The 21,772-nt window shown below is 38.3% G+C and overlaps 1 protein-coding gene across 1 annotated transcript in view; it reads right to left on the bottom strand.

The window, feature by feature from the left end:
- Positions 1-4,037: 4,037 nt before the first annotated feature.
- Positions 4,038-21,772, bottom strand: part of ankhb (ANKH inorganic pyrophosphate transport regulator b) — a 34,288-nt gene continuing 16,553 nt past the window's right edge. The window contains exons 8-12 of the mRNA XM_017714234.1: positions 18,547-18,642; positions 13,537-13,666; positions 12,152-12,275; positions 9,849-9,948; positions 4,038-5,565 (exon numbers count right to left, since the gene is read on the bottom strand). Coding sequence (XP_017569723.1) covers positions 5,434-5,565; positions 9,849-9,948; positions 12,152-12,275; positions 13,537-13,666; positions 18,547-18,642 — 582 coding nt within the window. The 3' untranslated portion in view covers positions 4,038-5,433. The remainder of the gene's footprint in view (positions 5,566-9,848; positions 9,949-12,151; positions 12,276-13,536; positions 13,667-18,546; positions 18,643-21,772) is intronic.

Here is a 21,772-nt window from a genome sequence, read left to right as displayed (position 1 = left end):
GCATCATTTTATATGAAAACACTCTGAAAGTCTTTGTTTACACCATGATCATTGAATTATGCAGAAATTCTGAAAATTGATGGAATTTTCTGTTAATATATTTTCCTGTAAATGTACTATTTTGGAGAGACAAGGTGTTGCTACAACAGTGACAATCAGCATCAGGTAGTGACTAAATACTTTTTTCATGGATTCTTTTGTAAAGTTTCATGAGAACACATTCTATATACAGTAGAACCATTTCATGCTTAATATGTTGTATATTTTTCTATATAGAACCATAAGGGTTTTTCGATTGTTACAAGCTTGCTGTCGTAACAAAGTGCAGAACCCTATTTGGTGCTATATAGAACCATTTTCAAAAACGTCTTCAGCTTGATGGTTTATCACTGTATTTCAGACAAAGAGTGCATTAAAAAGAGAGGAACAGTTTCTAACAAACTTCAGTTCTGCTGATAGATGCTTAATGTGCTAAGATGTTCTGCTGCAATACCACTAGGAACTTTTCTGTTCAAGTTGTTGTTTTGAGAGAACATTTACTTCTACTTGAGTCTTTATTTAATTCACGTAACAACACCTGAGCATTCATTTCGGCTACTCTACTCACCTCTGGCGATGATATACTGATTTGTATTTAATCTGGAGTATGCTCCTAAAAACATGGTTCTTCATTGGTTCTTTAGTAAAGGCAATGGCTCTGCCTAGAACAATGAGTCCTATATAGAACTGTTTGATGCTTAAATGTTTTTTGCGTGGTGAATAGGTTCTTCAGATTGATGGAGAATGTGTCATATAGAACCTATTTGAAAATGGTTTTATATATATATAGCACCGAAAAGGGTTCTTCTACTGTTACAAGCTTGACATCATAACAGGAGATGCCAAAAAGGTTCTTTATAGAACCACCTACAACACATTATCTTTCAATCTGAATAACCATTCTACTATGCAAAGAACCATATAATCATGAAATGGTTCTATATAGAACTCATAGTTCTTTTTTTCAAAAAGGTTCCACATAGAACCCTATACAACACATTCTCCATCAATCTGAAGAAACACGTCACTATGCAAAGAACCATTTGAGCATAAATTTGTTCAGTATAGAACTCATGGTTCTTTTTGGTACCATATAGAGCCATTTTCAAAAAGGCTATATATACAACCATATACCACACGTTATACCATATACCAAGTTCCATCCATCTGAAGAACCATTTCACCATGCAAAGAACCATTTAAGCATGAAAAGGCTCTATATAAAACTCATGGTTCTTTATATAGAACCCTATACGGCACATCCTGCATCAATCTGAAAAAAGCATGAAAGGGCTCTGTACAGAACTCATGGTTCTAAATAGGTTCACTTCCTTTACTAAAGAACCCATGAAGAACCATTTGTTTTAAGAGTGTACTCGGCTACCACAAAGGCCTGTGGAAACTACATAAATGGGGCTTTGCCAAGTAGCTACAGTGTCAATCCTCAAACATGCCGTGTTAAAGGACACGACTGTCATGCAAACTGATCCATACATCAGCGTGAAGCCTAGAAGGAGGACACTCTGTTGTTGATAGTACAGAGCTTCTCTGGTTACTCTAGGCTAAAATGGAGCTCTTGGCACAGTGCCAGCTCTAAGAGTGTCTGTGTTACCAGGTGGATGTGCTCATGCCTGGCCCACTTCGCTCCCCTCTGTTCAGAGTGGGCAGATGTTATTGCAGAGCTACAGTCACACAGCAGAGGGTGCCACTCCATCACTAGCTTTATCGAGCCTTTAGAGATCTGGAAGGTCAATGATGTGGCTTTTGATATCCAGAGACAACTGGATGATTTCAAATGAATCTGGTCATTAGGGTCAAATAACAAACATAAGTGAATTTGCTGTCCCTTGGGGAAAGAAAAAACCTCAATCTGCAGCTACTAAATTAAATTACAATTGATTAGAATATGTTAAGACTGCAGTATGGTGTTTATCAAAGCTCTTCAGGGCCATTTCAGAGCACATCTGGACCTTCCTAATGGGGAATTCTACCTATAATATTAAAAAGTTCTGCTTAACTCAATCAGTAAGAACCTACTCCTTGTTCTTATGCTAAAGGTAAAACATTGGTCTATAATCAACATAGCACATACACATCTGCACCTCTATTAACTAAAACTAAAATAGAGAGAAGGCCACAGAGTGAGAGAATGAAAAACATGCTTTGCTGTACTATTAAAATTTCGCAACTCAATTTGTTCCTAATTTTATAATTTCTTATTTGTATTTTGGAAAATAGCATTTTGAAAATACATGCTGTCCATTACATTGTGTAAATATTCATGATCAATAGACCAAGAGAAATTATTCAAAACACTTAGAATCTTCTGATAATTTGGTACAATTTCTGCATAATTAAATCACTATGATAGAACCAAAGTCATTGAGACTGCTTTGATGTGAAATGCACCATTCTAGAAATTTCCCAAGTTAGTTCTCAGTGGTGGTGATAGGAACCAGATATCTGAAGGGTTTAATGTCTCTAAAAGCTATATCACATAAAAATATTATGAGAAATGATTACAAATAGGTTGCATGATGTCTGAGACATTGTTTTACAATAGCTTTGAGTTCAGGCTCTGGCCAAAAACACATTTTTAAAATCTTTTCATTCTGGTTGGTGTGGTAGAGGTAAATGCCGGGCAAAATAATCCCCAAACAAAACTTTTTTCATAAGATTTTCTTCTATTTTACCATCATAATTACATATAAAAACTTAAAATAAAAGTAGATTCACATCATATTGGATAGTACATACAACGGCTATATTTGTGCTCATCATTGCTAACTTTGGTTCCTGTCACCACACCTGTAAAGTAGTGCTTTTTGTTTCTTTCACACATCTTCAAGATGTGTTAGTCCTTATTGTAAAACAGCTGGTAAGCAGGTAAGAGTGCTGGCTACCCTCTCTACATTCTGTCTTCAGTTTCCAAAACTGTAGGCCCTCTGATTTATGCATCTTCACATAAACTTATTAGGATATTCACAAACACGTGTGAGATGTTACATTTAGGCTTGTATGATTATTTGACAGATTAAGATGTTTTTTTTAAGTGAAACAACTGTAAAACAACTATACAATGAGCATTCAAACCAATTAATAACAATAATCCGCTCTTCCACATTTCAGCTTTATTCTATTCCCCTCATTTAATATAAAAACAAAATATACTTTGACTATAAACAATACATAGTAAATGTAAAACTATCTAAATCAAAAATTCTAAATTTCAGTAACTGCTATCAAAAAATTGGAATGTGATTCTCTTCAGTAACAACTAATCATAAATACTATTATTATAGCAGCCAACTGAAAGTCTGTAGAACAGCATTCCTGGAAAGTGGTGGTTTCCAGCACTGGTCCTGGAGTGCCCCCTGCCCTGTTCACATGTCCTTGCATTGGTGGTTCAGTGGTAGAATTCTCGTCTGCCACGCAGGAGACCAGGGTCTGTTTCAGGGTCAATGCAACCACACTGTAGTTTTGAGACAGTTGTCGGCTGAAGGTTAGGAAACCAGCCTTGTTACCGGAATGGCACTAGTTTGATCCCCTGAGCTGACAGTACATGACTGAAGTGCCCTTGATCAAGGCACCAAACCCCCACGGATATGGCTATGGATAGGGCTGCCCACCGCTCCATGCAAGTGTGCTTCCTGGCCCCCTAATGTGTGTGCGTGTGTTCACTAGTGTTCACTAGTGTGTATGTGGTGTTTCACTGCACAGATGGGTTATATGTGGAGGTGAAATGTTGTGTTTTGATAGCAGGGGAAACACAAAAATGTGCAAGACAGTGGGTTCTCCGGGACCAGGATTGGGAATCCTTATAGGAATGCTGCCCTACAGGCCTTCAGTTGGCTGCTATGGAGAATGAAACATGTTTACTTACATTTATGACCAGGGTCTAATAATGATAGGCACCCCATTTCCCCCACTGTTGCTTTGCTTGAAGTGAAAATTAGCAGTAACCATTGAGAAAACACAAATAAAGGACAGAACACAGCTTTCTGAACCACATTGTCACCCTTTAATCACTGTGGAATAATGCTGTCCTTGTCTTTATTTGACAGTAAAAAAAAAAAAATCAGGAACTTCTACTGTTTTGGCTGTATTGTTTAATACAAAAGGAGCTTGGCCAGACTTTGCTCTTCACCACAAACTAAATCAAACAGAAACAGATGCTGTAGACATCATAAATACTTGTGCAGTATCGTTGATAGAGAAACTCATACTACAGGATAGAAGAAAAAAAATCAGCAACTGGACTCCAAGATACTTTTATATGCATCGTTCTCTGCATTGTGCATCCTGAGATACAAAATAAATGCCCAAATTAAATACGTTCTGTTTTCTTTTTCTTAAAAATACTGCAACAGACATGGTCATGAAAACACACACCAATATTATCCCTCCCTTCCCCACCATTTACAGACATCACAACGTCACCCATACAAAAAATGTACCAGATTTTATACACCTATGACGTAGCATGTTAAAAAAATAGTGCCTCTAAAATGGCCCGCAAACTCCAACCAACCGGTCACTCTGAAGCCATTTTTTTGTTTTTATCAAGTCATATTATATTATTATTATTATTATTATTATTATTATTACTCTAATTCACACTCAAATCTGATAAAAATCTGTGTAATATATATATATTCATTCTCTTTTTGAACATTTCTCTGATAAAAGATTTCACTGGTTTTTCATAGCTGTGCAGCACATTTGGGTTGAGAGGTGCCTGCTCCCAGAACATAAAATCCTCTCTTCTCCTTCTGCAGTATATTCAAGGTAAAAAAAAGAAAAGAAAAATTAACAACAACAATGAAAGATATGTACATTCCAAGCAGATGAAGTCACTGCATTTTAGTATTTGCTTTCTCTTTTTTTTGTCAAGGTTCATAAACGTGTAAGGACGGCAGCACAGTAGAGCCCAGAGGATTAGAGTAAAAGCAGTTAGTGTGCGACAGTTGCTTTGGTACAAATCAATTATCTTCACTGTCCTGCACCCGGAGATTCCTGATGACAGCTGGAAGACCTTTAGGTGGGTTTCTACGTGTGTACAGTTATTTAATGATATCTAACATAAAGACAGATACTTGTGGTCTTTCTGTCTTTGCAGTTTTCTAACTAAAGCTCCCTCTTTTAATGTGTGCACAAACTGCAAAGGGCTTTCTGGGGCTCTGGCAGGGGGAAAGAGCAGCAGCAGGGGGCAGAAAGCGATTAAAACTGCCCTGGACAAGCAAGAGGATTCCCTGGTTCCCCCCAGCGCATTCCTCGCAAGAGCCCAGAATGTGTAATTCGTTTGTAACCAGCAGGGACGCACAAGTAATAATTCCAATGCACTTGTCATGGATGTCCCTTGAAATCCTGGGTGTACTGAACTGAAACCTCTGCTCACTCTTCCTCCTCCTCCTCATTCTCCTCTCGTAGTTCTACGATGTCGTCCATCCGGCCGGATCGGACCTCGTTCATGGGGGCGGAGCCCTCACCCTCAATGGTCACGTCTCCATCACAGTCCTTTTTTTTCTGTGGAAGAAATAAATATTTCATTAAGCTCTGGGAGACCTGCAACGTCTTGATATGTGACTAAATAGTCAACTGCAGTGGTGTATAAGATGGCTAATTTCTAGCTACTTTAACTTTGTAGGATTAAAGTGGCACAAAACTGTGTGATAAAATTTTTGCCTAAATGTAAGAGATCAGATTAGTGCAATTTTCATATGTGGTTGCAGTTCAGACACAGGTGCACAACAAATTAAACAAAAACCTAAACAAATGAGCGGAGAAACATAACAAATGCACATGCTTCCATATTGGTGTTCTACACGATACAGTATAGTAATTAACATCCTACCATGTTCTGTGACATGTATAAAATGCTGAGCATGCCAAGATGACCTCCATTTAGGACCAATATTGCAAGAGGAAAAAGTCTAAAAGACTTTAAAAGAGCACACATGGGCTCCCAAGTGGCGCAACGGTTTATGCGTTGGCCCTATCATCAGGAGATTGCAAGCTCGATCCCTGGTGATGCTACAGCCATCCGTGGCCAGGAGTCAAAGAGAGCACACTTGGCCCCGCTCTCTCTGGGTAGGAAGGATGGTAGTCAGTGCGATGCTAGTCAGCGTAGATGTCTGTTAGCTGATGTAAGAGATCTGGTGATTGGTGCTTTCCTCTGAGCATGTTCACCTGTCCAATGATGTCTCATGAACGGCAGTTTGAAAAGAAGCGGTGGCTGGCTTCACAGGTCTTGGAGGAAGCCTGTGCTAGCCTTAACTCTCTTAGCATTGATAGCATTGTGTGATTGGGGGAGTTCTACTAGCAGGTGGAATTGGAAACGACTAAACTGGGGAGAAAATTGGGTAAACTCCCCCTGCCCCAAAAAACAGCACACACGGCAGGAGCCTCAGTCCCAAAACTGCTGACCGGTTTTCAATAAGAACAGTAAAATAATATCTATATTTAGATCTATGGTTCCATTTTGATAAGTCATTTTAGTCTGTCCATTTATTTAGTCCAATGCATCATAGTTCAAGGGCTTTAAGATTCTTTGGTAGATACACGTCTAAGTAATTTATTGTTTTTGTTTGCCACTTCAGATCATATTTGATCTTAACATGTCAACAATAATTAAATGCTAATACTTGTGTTTTTGTACGTTAGTTTTATAACCTGTAAGAGGACCAAATATTTTAAGCAATGCCATCAAAATAGAAAGTGATATCACCAAGGTTCCTTAATGCAAATTAATATTCTGTTTATCAATTGGCTGAGCGCTGCTATATATAATGCAAAGAGAAGAGGTGACAAACAGCACCCTTGTCTCGCACCTCTTGTCAGCATACATATAACTGACAAATTTCCATTCATCTTGACTATTGCGGTTTGTCTATCCTATTTGATCTTAATTACCTTGATAAAATTTTCATGAAATCCAAACTTTTTTTATTTTTACAAATACTAAACACAAATCGGCCCAGATGACCAAGTCAAAGTTTTATAATGGCAGGTCTCTTATTAAGTATGTCCAACATACATCATTGTGTATCTGCCTTCCTTTTAGTTTGATGTTTGACCCAATGATGTAAGTTGCAGTAATAATATTTCCACCTTTCTTGTTATTACTTGTTATAAACAATTTAGAATCTACATTTATTATGGAAATAAGGATATTAGACCTGCAATACATCTTATCAAGAGGGTGGAGTTTCCCCCTTCTAATTGTATGTAGCTGTAATGGTAGGGAGCGAGGAGGCGGACGCATATGCGGAGATAAGCGACGTTTATTATGGGCAAATCCAGGGTCATAGTCTGAACTGTCCAGGGTCATAGAGTCAACACGGATTGATTTGGGGGGGGGCATGACAGAAACCAGAATCAAACAGCACAAGCAGAACAGTACAAACAGAACAAACAACAGTACATAGACCAGTACAAAGACCAGCGACCAAACGGGAAAACACAGCCTTTACAGGAACAGGTGGGAACACAAGTGGAAACAATCAGGGGTGGAGTCACAAAACGAGGGGCTGGACTAAAAAAACAAAACAAAGAACACACGGGCTAAACCAAAACACAACACAAACACATGGAGAGGACTGGGAGGGGTCAATCGTGACAGTAGCCAATAAACTTGGTATCAGTTGTTCCTTAAATGTCTTGTACAATTTGGATGGGACTCGATCTGCACCAGGGATTTATTGTGTTTGAGCCTGGACATTGCTTTACAAAGCTCTTCTGTTTATTAGAGTGCTTGAAAAGGCACTCTACTGTTATCTCTCATACTTCTTCTTATTCTTCTTCCACACTTTTCTGCGATTAATACAGCCCGAACTGCTTAACGTGCAGACTCAGTTCAAACTGCGTTTCGAAGGTCTCAGCGCTGTGACTTGTGTTATGTATTTTTGAGTTGAGCAGATTGGTAGTTTTTAATAAAATTAAGTTTAAAAATTAAAAACCTCCCTTAATGAATGGCGGAATATCTAATACTTCAAATTCTAACTGACATCGACGATGTCACAGCAGGCCACTCAGTCTCACAGACACAGCTGTCATGCATGGAATTTGCTTTAAAATCCTTAAACTTTCAGTTTCAAATGGTAGAGAAATCTGTTCTTTCTGAAACCTCAAAATATCTCATCATTTTATCCATTAGCTTTAGAGTTATGAGCATTTGTTTGGCACTAGGCACAGAAAACTGCCCCATTCACTCCCCTGTGAATTTCTCAAAATCAGAATCTGCTTATTTCAAGATTTTCTCTGTGTTTAACTTGTCATAACTCATAACAGAACATTTTCTTCTCAATACACACAATATTACACCACAATAATCCTCAAGGGGTCTTATCTCACACCATCCATCCGGTTAAGCGATGGAGTAAACATTTCCTGAATTATGACTGTTTGTTCAGAGGGTGCAAATCGGACTCAAACAAGGCTTCTCGACTAAGAGCTGCATAATAACAGTGACAGTTCATTTGAATGACTCCCCCCTCCTCCCCCCTCAAACACATACATCTCTACCTCTCACACACACACACTCACACACACAGACACCACACAGACACACACACACACACTCACACAGACACCACACAGACACACACACACACACACACGCACACACACACAGACACCACACAGACACACACAGACACACACACTTGCAGCTCTTTTCAAGCACCCTTGCAGTTCCTTCAGGAAATGCACATCTAGTTATATATATTATATAAATGATACATCTCATTCAGCATAGAGAAGCATATTATAGTAGGGTTGCAGTGCGTTATTACAAAGATGAATGAGAGATGAGAAAGATGAGAGCTCAATGGTGAAGAAACCACTGATGTTTACCTACATAGTGGACAAAGTTGATATGGTCAGATGAGTGTTCCTTCAACATATTCTCCTCAAGTCAGTGAGTGCATATGTGGTGTACATCAAGAGAACAGTACAGGCCTCAGAGCTTGACCTAAACAGTGAGGAGGCCTGGCAGTAGCTATCTGCTGTGGGGGGTGGGGGGGCTTGGGGGGGTGTTCTCCTTTGAGGGATCACATCAAATCAATGAAGTTATTCTGACAGATCACCTTTGATGAAATATTGATATCCTGATTAGAGGGTCCTTGTCCATGACGACTCCCCATTCACAGGGAACAGGGGTCACTGATGGGGTTTGTCCCCTCTTTGTTGCAGTAACAGCCTCTTCTCTTATGGGAAGGTTTCACACTAGATGTTGGAACATTACTGAGAGGATCTGATTATATTCAGCCAAAACAGCATTCGTGAGATACTTATGTTGGATGATTAGATCTGGATCACAAATGCCACTCCAGCTCATCCCAAAGGTGCACCATCACTCCAGAGAATGCAATTCCAATGCTCCACAGCCCAATATTGGGGAGCTTTATATTTCTTTAGACTCCTGGAATTGAGCATGGTGACCATAGGCTCATGTGTAGCTGCTCCAGAGCATCCTATTCTATTAGTCAATGCTTTTCTATGGAAATTATATAGGCTGTATGTGTGCAAATGAACACCTATGTCAGCAATGGGTGCAACTTAAAGTAGCTGATTAGAGGAAGTGTCTACAAACTTTTGTAAATATGGTGTATGTGGTCTCCTTCTTCCTGTGCTGTATAATGGGACAGATCTTGTGGTCATGTTAGTCATAATTTGGTCACTTCACCAACTGTCACCATGAGAGGCATGCCAAACATGTTATTATGGTTTAGTGAGTTGACTTAAAGTAACTTTAGTTGCAGAAAACCAACCTGCCCACCACCTAAACACATCTGGCAGTGTTTTCTTACCTGTTTCCGGTAGACGTAGCAGGCTGCAATTGCTACCATTGTGGACTCTCCAAGGAAGCCAGCCAACAGCGATCCAACTCCTAGAGTGGCTCCATGCACCCTGAAGCATAAACAGTTATTTACAGCAAAGGTAAAAGCAAATCAAGCATAAAAACACTCAAACACACTTTCTTATCTCATCGTGTTGGCAGCACTATTATTAGTGACTAAAACCGCACCCTTCTTCTATTTAAGGATACATAATAAGTCTTAGATAATTTTGGTCAAGTAGACAATTATCTGCTGAAATAGAGTACTGCCTGGCCACATTATTAGAAACTCCTACCTTGTAACTCCACCTTGCTGGTGAGACTGTAGCCCATCTTGTGTTAGCCATACTCAAGCCCCTCAACAGTGGTCAGTTTCTGACCACAGAGCTGCTCGTTTGGATATTTTTGGGTGACAGACCACTCTCAAACTAGCAATGACACTGATCTGTCTAAAAACTCCAGCAACATGTCTACTACATAAAAAACCTCACCTGTCATGTCAGTGGCACTGCTGTGCTGAGAATGATCCACCACCCAAATAATATCTCAGCAACCATCCTGTGGTCAGAAACTGACCAGTAATGTATGAGATAGAGGGTGACTGACAGACAAACGATGGACTACACTCTATGACTGTACACCTATTTAAAGATGATGGAGCTCATAAAGTGGACATTGAAGCCATTTCCAAACATGTGAACGGTGAGTATACAGCTATATTTGTACTTATTCCAAATGCCCCCCCCCACAACATGCAGACCACTGCATGTTTAAACACTGTCAACATGTTCTATTTAAACAAACTGCTTCAGAGAATGTTTTATCCACAGCCTGTCCAGAAGCGAATGCCTATGTGTGCTATTTGAACTACAGTGGTTGAATGTAGGGCAAAACCCACAACAGGTGTTGTAACTGTGTGTAAACGTCAGCCTCACAGTCTGGCTTTGGAGTACAGCACAAAGCCTGAGACACATCAGACTGTAGAACAAGAAAACACACTAAAATATAATAGTAATAATTTAAGTCATAGGTGTTGGGCCGGAATTTTTCAGACCATTGTCATCTTTACGTATTAACGGTACACACACAAAAAGAAGCTATGGCTCGGTGATTAGGTCTAAATTGCAAAATCAACATTTTACTGTTGAAGATTACAGTTATGTCCATAGAAAATGAAGCCTTCACCAAGTTTTGACTGAGTTCTCTTTGAATACACTCGCAAGCATCGGATTCATCCACTCAGGGAAGGACTCCAAAGCACAAACATTATAAAATGTTCTTCCACACTTTGCAGGCATTTACATCCATATTCTCAAGTCTTAAATAGTGTAGCTTTATTTTTTTTATAGCTATATCTCATTTTATAGCTATATATATATATATATATATATATATATATATATATATATATATATATATATATGTGTGTGTATAGTGTGTGTGTGTGTGTTTTAGATGGGTGCATTATATATATATATGTGTATAGTGTGTGTGTGTGTGTGTTTTAGATGGGTGCATTATATATATATATATATATATATATATATATATATATATATAATTTTTTAAAACAAATTCCTTCAAAAGAACCCAAAGACCAGAAAATGATACTGATGGTGTAGAGTACTAGCATCATAGACAAATTTTATGCATGTACCTGCATCAAAACTGATTTTATATTATACTGGATTGGATGTTTAATTTTATTATAACTTAATTGTCAAAATTTTCTAGCTTTTTTGTAATCATTATGGAATTGTCTACTGTAGACATCACCAACCTTCTTCCTGGAGATCTGCCTTCCTGCAGAGCTCAGTTCTAACCTGCATCTAACATGCTAGCCATTCTTACCTAATACTAATGCCCCAATCTGGCCAATCAAGCACTTCTGAATAAGTTAACTAGCTGGAGCAGGTGTGGCAGATTGTGGTTGTAACTAGACTCCACAGAAAGATCTCCAGGACCAGGGTTGGTGACCACAATTTTATAGCTTCTGTTCATCATTCTGGACACATGTACAATCTCTTCATTTTTCACAGCTCCCTTTTAATTAAAAACTTATGAAACTGTGGAGTAGTAGTGCCATATTATAATGAAATCACTGTATACATGTATCAGCAGCAAAATTGGACTTATTAAAAACAGAAAAATGTTTGAATGATAGTGTATTACATGGGTTTCTTTGCTGACATTGGATGAACAGTTTTAGGTGTAGTGTTGAGAAATGTATAAAAGCAATGAAAAGGAGTTTAACTGCAGGAGGTGCGCACTCACCCCATGTATGGCAGAACTATGAGGCTGGTAATGAGGACGATGATCCGCAGTACGGAGCTGGGTGCCAAGACGAAGGTCTTCTTCAGGGTCATGAGCCAACCGGTCAGGTGGGCACGCACCGTCACTTTTCACACAGCAACAGTAAAAGCAGGTCATGCTGAGTTACACCATCAAAGGGAGTTAAAGCACATGACAGCTCTGGCACACACTCATCGCTCGCAAAAAGACTCATGCTGCCCTTTTTTGTCTTGATGTCATGCTTATGTCTCTGCCCTCTCTCTCTCTCCCTCTTTTTATTTCTGTCTCTGTCTGTTTTGTCTATTAGGAAACCCCTACAAGCTCTCTTCTAATGACAATGCTCCTGAAGCTTGACCATAATCATTGACCTTTGCCTCTCCTTCACCTCTCCTTATGGGACGGCTCCTTTAACACAGCCAAAGTCTACCACTTAAGCTCCACTGGATTACATAACATAGTGACTCGGGCATTCTAGCCATCCAGAGCAGGATAATCTGAAAGAAGTTACACAACCGCTGGCAAACTGTCCACTGAGCAAGTGCAAATTCCCAGCAAGCTTTTGTAGCATGTCTAGGAGCATCTTTAAACAAAAGAGGCTTATGTATTTGTGAGAGCATTAAATGTTTGGGGACACCTAGCTTTTCAAAATGTTTTTAACACAAATGAGCATCTATTCATTTTGGCATAATGTCATATATTACAGTCTCACAGAAACAGATGTGCTCGCGTGAAGAGAATACACATCTGGGAAAAACCTGTTAAAACTTTTTCGTTTGCTGCAAACAAGGGTAACCCCCTCTTTTCACTGCATGTAATGTGTTCCAACAAAACAAACATCTACATGACTAACTGAAGTTTTTGGGGGGGGATTTTTTGCCGTGCTAACTTATTCATGGGCTAACAACATCTATTGGACAATGTTGATGAGTACACCATCACCCCTATCTTGAGCTGTGTTTCTACAATATGTTACGATTTGTTCCCACCCTAATAAATCTATGCACATTTAGACGAAACTTCTCGCATGTAAATATTTGTTCCAACATTTGTGATAGTACTATGCTGAGAATAACGTCTAAGGCGACACATTTCATCCCCTTGTTGGGATGTTAACGTTCACTTAACAGCACTCAAACCTTTAAGTTGTTTAATCACTTTTACAAAATATTTTAAATATATGCCTTTAACGATAATTTGACAATAATTTTAATTGTCAAATAACTACGCAAAAAGTGTGCTTTATACCAAGGATATGAAGCATATGAAATGTAACATTTTTTTGCTTTTTTAATTTTTGAAAGAAAGCAAGGTGCCCCCAAATGTTGTGTCTGAGGGTCCAAGTTTGAGAAAGACTGCAGAGGCTTCACCTGGTATCGGAAAGAAAGAGAAGATTCGTAACGGGGCAACGCAGAGCTCAGCAAAGGCATGGTCCACTCCTATGATGTCCACCAGGATTCGCTCGGATATGTGTGGAGTCCAGAAAACTACAAAACAGAGCTGTGGAAACATCGAGAAGCGAACACTGAGGTCCTATGAACAGCCAGCACAGCCATACAGCAGATGTTTTTGGTTTTGCCATCATGCAGAATGTTGTACAATGGGAAGAGAAAATTTCAAACACAGGCACAATGTTACAAAAAGGCATGTAGTTGGTAATAAATCATCCTTTTATAGAGCTCTAATTGTTAGACGTTTCCTTTAACTAAGTACTGCATGACTTTCCACTGGCTGAGACAAGCTGTTCCATAAAGATACAACAATACATGCCTGAGGAAAAGACGAAAGCTACACCATTCCACCACTGTCAATCTTATTGTAGTTGCTGCACTTGAGTCATTTTGCTGAGTGTTTGTACTTTTAAATATTATTTTCAAATATAAATCTTTTTCCTGGCATATGATCTTACAATCTACAGTCTGCTTCTCAGGGCCAGGAGTACATACAAGCACAGGTGCAGCACAAAATGTACCTTGATGCGGCTGCGATATACACCCACAACTTGGCTGAAATTACAGTTTGGTTTACTGAAGCTGCAGTCAACAAGTTCAAGGCAGTAAAAGAGAAGATAAAAGCTCAGTAATAAAGAGATATTGGTGTCAATGAACAAAGTCAGGACACATTGCACGGGTGTGTCATTCTACTCTAGCCAAAAATAAATAAATAAATTGAATTTGTTGAACAATAACATGGACTGGGAGAGCGCAATGAGACATATTTGTGCAATGGAGACAACAAGACACATTTTACACTGTGTCTTTTCAGTTGTGCATCTGAGAGTTTAAATGATTTTATTTTGTTGCTAAATATTCTTTCAGACTTGTGCCTCCTCCTATGTGCTATGACTGCTGCCAATGCTGAAGGAAGTCTCCTAACAACAAGCATTTGAGAAACTAATACAAACGTATGCCGAATTTAAAAAAATAGCAAAAATCCATGCTAAAATGCCGCCGCTAGTAGCCCAAATGTTGAAAAATCATTTGGAATGTGTCAGTCGCAGTTCCAATATCTCCATCAATTTTTGCACTATCCTCACTTGTTTTGCACAGCCTGCCTGCAAATGCATATGCATAAAGGAGAGAAACAATGCAGAACACGTCCAATTTGCAACTGAAATTGGCGCAAGATGCTTAGTAAATCAGGCACTTTGTGTCTAGTCAGAGTGATGTTTCCCTAGGGGCTCACAATTTTTATTGTTATAAACCAGCTTGCATTGCACTGCATGACGCTGTCCTCTTATAAGTTCAGGTGTTCAGGTTTTGAAACACCCTGTTGGTGGATCCCTATACTTGTCTGTAAGTCACTATTTTACTTACACGGTTACTGTTTCATTCTTTTGGACAAGAACTTCTGTGCAAATTACAAAGCTCTTTACTTGAGAATGCTTTTTCAGTGCTCCTAAAAACGGGGCAAAACCCAAAATTAATCACTTTGGGCTCCCAAAAGATCCTTTTAATGAACGGTTCTCTACAACAGAACTATGTAAGATATTTTGTGAAAAAAGAAGGAAGTAGCATCACTGAGTTAGGGGAAGAAAAACAGGGGTTTTTCAGATCATGTCATACATCTTTATGTATTAAGTCCTCCTAGAAAGTTCCTGCTTTTCAAAGGTATGACTTGATTTGCGTTCAAGTGGTTTTGGTCTGAAACAAGACTTGTTTGTTTAAATTGAGTTTGTCTGTCATTAAAGAAATTGTGTTTATTTTGTGTTAGCATAATACAATGATAAGCTGTATATGGTTTTATCCAGTTATAAGCATCATATAACATGCTTATATTTGTATTTTTAATTCAAGTTACAGTTTATTTGTATAACAGCTTTACACAAATAACTTTACAAAGTGTTCTTACACATGTTGTGTGCAACACATTTCCATCAGTGACGTCTCTAAATCTTATAAAGTGCAGATTTAAAGACACATTTTTGTAAATGAAATGAAATGTGTGGTACATGGTGATGTAATCAAGAAACAAAAGAGCGGCAAAAGTCATTATACTGTGATGAAATATCACAATTTAACTGTCTTTTAAATGATATAATATGGTGAATCCGGTTTCATATGACCAGGGGCATGAACTAACAAGTTCAAAAAGATCCATTTTAAACTCCCTATAATGTTCTCCTTAGAACTGTACATCCAAACTAAGAGTCATTTTTGGACCTTTATTTATGTACTGTTGTAAGTCCTGGCCTGCTTGTTTACATGACACCTCAGCACACACCTGGAAGCAAGTATCCATCAGTGTGTGGCACACGATAAAAGCTACTTCTTGTTTATGTCCTCACAGCTATTAAACCTACATTTAGGGAACTTCTTAGTGAGAAGAGCCTGGAAAACAACCATCAGCATGTGGAAAAATTGAAAAAATGTACGAATCCTGTGCACAGACAAAGAGACAAGGTGAGTAGATGAATAAACAAGTTCAGACACATGTGGGCAAGCAAGAGGGCCAGCTAACTCAGTTTTGCTGTGCGCTATGCTAAAATGCAAAGGTAATGTGACACACGGAGCCTCAGAGGTTCATTTTACATATTAAAATTTATATTTTAAGCAAGAAAAATACCAAGGGATATCTATAACCCCATACTTTGTTTCACCTACCAGATAAGAGTGGTAAGAACACTTAACAGCAAGCCTTCTTCTACATTAATGACACTTCTATTGTTATTCTCTGTCATAATTAAGCATGAGAGAAACATATGGAGAAAGTCATGATTCAGTACTGTTCCAGGGCAGCAGTGTCTAGCCTTTTAACTATGTCAGAGAAGATCCTACAAGAGTGATAACTTCTGAGGCAGCGTCTATGATGAATAATTTAGCTAGAGTCTAAAAGTGCTCGAGCTGGCAGTCAGGATGCACTTCTCCACCCATAGGCTGCACTCATAAGCTTCAATCTGGCCACATCTGTGCTCTGAATCACGGACCGTTGAATGCATCACTGATGGGTGGAGCTTTCTTTTTCATCAGAGCAGTCACTCACACTGTGTCATTGTGTTGTTAACAAAACAACACAATGTGTTTAATCTGAAATATTTATATAATATATAATATCTCAAAATACTATGATACTATGATCACTGCTCACTGAGAGTAGCCTTTTCATTATCTTGATACACATAGTCCCAGTAGGCCTACTGGTTGCACTAAGGGAGAGATAGTTTGCTCTCTTTTTCAGGAAGCCTTCGGGTGTCTAAGGGCAATTTCTTGATATTTACAAATATTTCTTAAATTCGCCTTTAAGGCACTTGACTATAACATGCTCCATTATCTTCGTCACTACATTCCAAAACAAAGTTTTCAGCAGCTGTAAACTTTGTGCACACCATTTCATGTGTGTCTCTTATGTTGAGTGAATGAAGAATGCAGGGTTTCAGACATGATGAGTAGTGATTTCCTGAGTGTCCATTGATCAGTTTCACACAAAATGTGGATGGACACATGAATCTACCAATTACACATGGTGAGAGGGAGATGACGTGTTTGTTAAACCCTCTTCATAGCCTTGCAACTCCGGATGTGAACTGCATACAATCTTGTAATAAGATGGAATCGAAAAAAGCAGATTCTACAGCTTCAGTGTTGTTTGTACCATATTTCTGTTGTATTGTCGCAAAGACAGAGGAACACATATTGAAACATCAAATTTGACACGCGGTTGAGTTTGTGGACCAGAGAGTTAAAAAAGTTATCTGTGCTCTTTAAAAGGCAACTGTGACACCTTAATTCAGTCTTTGTACAATGCATTTTGCCCTGGCATTTACTCATCTGCTCATTTTCTGGATGTTCATTTATGCCCATTACCACTGCTCTCATTGGCTGTCTTCATGGAGGGGGCAGGGCAAGTGTTATTATTATTTTTAAAAACATTTTTAAGTGTTAAGAGTGTTTTAGTTTCAAGCTAATGGTGGTGTAAAATTACATTTTATAGCAGCTCTCTAGATTAAAAACAGACAATTGAAGCTCATAATAGACATTCAAATAGCTTTTTTTCTTATTTCGGATATATTTAAATGTTGACAATACTAATTTAAACTTGAAGTCTGTCTCTCAATATTACTGGAGCCTGTTAGCATGTTATCTATATGCCCAACTAGTTACTCAAGTTACACTAGTAAGAGCTTACTGTGTGTCAGCATCAAACAGCAAATTTTAAAAACCTGCAGAATCACGTTTTCTTCACATTTTACAAGCTCTTAATTGAGAGATACAATTACATGTATATGTGAATTGTCAAAGTAAATGCATCTTTGTTTACTGTCTTCTGAGAGCTTAAATGTCTCTTCTTATGCAGTCACATGTCTTCATGTATTCAGTTACCTTAAGCTACAGATCTTGATTTTATAAAGTGACATGTCAGTGAAAGCTTTGACCCAGGCTGTGTAATTTATGCAGCCGAGGTGCCAATAAAGGCCAGGAATCAGCTCTAGTACTCGAACTCTGTAATTTATACTTTCTGATCATGTAATTTGTTTGCTTACTTTGAACATTAGTGCAATAAATCCTTTCTATGGGGAAAATGCTGCTCTAAGTGGCAGCATATTCAAAAGATAAGAATAACAACATGATTGTTTTATGACGTACACAAAGACTGATGGAAGTTAAGATTCGAAATGTGTTCATCATATTCAATATTGATTTTTGAGTGCCTTTTTTAAGCACATTCAAATAAATCTTGCACTGATATATCGCTCTCTTCTAATTCTCCTCTTAAACAAACCCATATTAAAACACAGAGAGGGTAAAACAATGAATGCAGCAAGAAAATCATGTCAAGTCAGAGAGAATGATGCCCTTTACAGGAGTGACGTTGAAGTAGGTGAGATCATGCCTGCACAAACAGGATGATGAGGGTGAAAGGGAGGGTGAGGTCTTACTTACTGTGATCGACAGAGCCAGACAAACGAACGTGAATCGCTTGATGTGGGACTTGGTGACTGTCGTGCCAGTGTTAGCCAGCTTGTTGCTTGGGTTGTTCTAGAAAGCAATTAGAGGGCTTACAAAAGTAACACTAGATCAACAAAACAGCAGTACATTAGGCTTCACATGGCGTCCTTTCTATATAACTTCAGATCCCTGATGCAGGTAAAGCCCACACCATTTCGCTTAAGAAGACCCTCCACTGCAACAGCTGCAACCAAATTGATTTAGCTGTTGCAGTGGAGAATCATTTTGAGTGAAATGCTGGAGGCTTTATCTGAAACAGACAATCGAAATGCCAATAATGGACCATGTGATCATGTCAAACAATATTAGTTATTTATTGCAACAGCCTACAACAGACACTAGGAATGGAAAGATTACCTATTCATTGGAATCATATGATTTTCTGCCTAAATGTGCGACTGCTCGTCAGCCGATATATCTTTAACTGATAGAGAAAGCCGATCAATGACATGAAATGAAAATATGTGAGCCAAATTCTGCTACACACTCTGAAAGGAAACATTTCAGCAGTCTGGACTTCATCCTGCTCTTGCCAGAATAGCTTGGGCTTACCTTTCTGTGCCTTGCATGAGTATGGACTGCTTCAAATATCAGAAAGCCCAGATGCACAGCCATGTGTTTATGGTACTTTATCCTGCATTAAATTATGTTATCTGACTGCTAGAATTTTTTGACCAGAAAATATTCGTTTCTGAGACTGCAGTGTAACTAATGCCTGCTGGGTTATTAAGAGTCTTGTCATCTCCGTCCCTATTTGTAACTGACATCAGCTGATCGGGTTTAAGTATAATCAACAATCATCATCAACCTCACATAACAATGACTGGCCCACCTCTAAACACATCATGGTCATTAAAATAAAGCATATGATAGTTTGTTGTACAGTTAAAGTGGAGAGACTTCTGATTGACTTTAAGTAAGATTAATAAGCAAGGTTGTCAATCACCTGAACAACAGTCTTGCAAACCAGACTTCTGCCTGTTGTCAGAGTGTCTGGCTTGGTGTGGCCAAGAACCACCTACTTTGACAGGAAAAGGCCGTTTGACTGACATACAAAATAACCAAGTACAAACATAATTTTTTGTGTGACTTGTAGGGGTGGGCACCTTTCAAAATGGGCCTACAGCAAAAACACCCCCGCAGGAAACAAACAGTTATGCATGACAGCAAACGTGCAAGGATATTTCGCCTAACAACATCAAGAAAAATCTGGAATAACTTCTAAAAGTTGCCATGAGCTTCACAAAACTTTTCAATACATTGACTTTATCTACACTTATCTCTGATAGGCTTGCATTTTCACTATGCTGAGGGTGGGCAACTAATTGGATAAGAAGTGTGTACACACAAACATGAAAACTGCCTTAAAAATGAAACTGACAAAATCTCAATAAATTTGGACAGTGTACACACATTGTACAGACAGTTTTAATATGGAAAATATTAGTTACTATTCTTGTCAATAAGTGCTATAACTGACTATGTTTGACATGGCTTTAATTATTGTTTTTACATTTTAAAATTTTTTAAGTAACTTCCAACCTGCAACAAGTTGCAGGAAAGTTTCATCATGCAAAGCCAGTCATAAAGTAAATGTTCTAATTTTAAAGTAGAATGCACTAGAAAATTCTCTGATGATATCAGTAGTCAGTATTTTTCATGTATATGTCTGTCGATATTGATGCAAAATATCTGAAAAACATAGAAACTGGTACTATATTTACCTAGATTAGCAGTAGAATATTTATTTCTAAACAGGTACAAATGCAGTACAATTAATATCATCAAATATCTAAATCTACCTGGTTCAGCACTCTGGAAAAAAATTGGGTAGTTACAAATGCAGTAAAATAAAAGGCAGACATTTAGCCGTCAAACTGCATCAATAAGTATCAAATATCAGCCAAATCTAAACATCAGTCCGATACCATTTTTAAAGCAAATAAATTAATTAAAAAAAAAAAAAAAAAAAAAATCAAATCAAATCAAATCAAATTTATTTGTATAGCGCTTTTTACAACGGATGTTGTCACAAAGCAGCTTTACAGGATTTCAGAAAAGACAAAGTTTCCACAGGACTGAAAGAATGCACAGAATGTACAGAAACCCCCCAGTGGGCAAGCCAGGGGCAACAGTGGCAAGGAAGTAAGAAAATAATAATAATATGATTGCAATATAATCATGCATACCTACAATGTTTTTGAACTGTGTAAAATGTTAACTAGATTTTCTTGTTATTTTCTTTGTTGTCAGCAGCTGAAGACTCAAGCCTCCCTCCCTGTTACTCTGGCTTGTGCTGACTCACTGTGTGCAAGTTTATGAATATGCAGCATCAGTTAATCAGAGACTGTACTGGTACTAAAAGACTGGTGTAAGATCAGGGCCTTACGGGGAAGAATGCTTCTGCTAAAGTAAGCCCGCAGCCCTTTGTTTCACCCTGTGGGGCACTCATTTCTGTTTATCCATAAATATTACACTCTGTCAAATGGCAGGGGAGCATTCATAGACATGCTGGTGCCACCAGAAAAAGCAGGTCTATGCAGAGGTGGAGGCTGGGAAATTATACTTTATACACAGCCCTGACTGGTTTTTATGGTAAACAGGAGTTTTGTGTGCTCTATACTGTTATGGGAACAAATTTATCCACCTACTCAGAAGAAAATCTATGGTTTAGTTGGACCCTTTATATGCACAATGAATTCTACTGAAGTCACTGAGTTCATAAACACATACACATGATATGTTAAACAACATTTAGTTTTTCTAGGGCGAGCTGAAAAGAACACTAGTACAACTGTATTGCCACATTAAAAAGCCTATAAAAACTATGATTATGGAATGGACCAAAAGAAAATGATCCATCCTTTTTTATACTGAAGGAAGATAAGGTGTAAATAATATAAATAAGATAATAGCATAATGTAATGAGAGGTACTATAAACTGGCACTCATTGTTTAGCTATTCTAATCTAATTGGTGTAAAAATGGCTTTTTTATAATACATGCATATAATACATGTTTGATGCTCCCACAGTATACTCAGAAACGATGCACAGACATTTTGAGTGCAGTGGCTCAAGAGAAAAACAAGGCAATCTGAATGTGAAGGAAACTGAAATGAATTTACAGAATATGGATGACTCTTTTACACAGAGAGACA

This window comes from Pygocentrus nattereri, chromosome 2 (genome assembly GCF_015220715.1).
Source record: "Pygocentrus nattereri isolate fPygNat1 chromosome 2, fPygNat1.pri, whole genome shotgun sequence".
Classification (NCBI taxonomy): domain Eukaryota; kingdom Metazoa; phylum Chordata; class Actinopteri; order Characiformes; family Serrasalmidae; genus Pygocentrus; species Pygocentrus nattereri.
The sequence above is the reverse complement of the archived record's forward strand: the minus strand, read 5'-3'. Positions and strand labels throughout refer to the sequence as shown.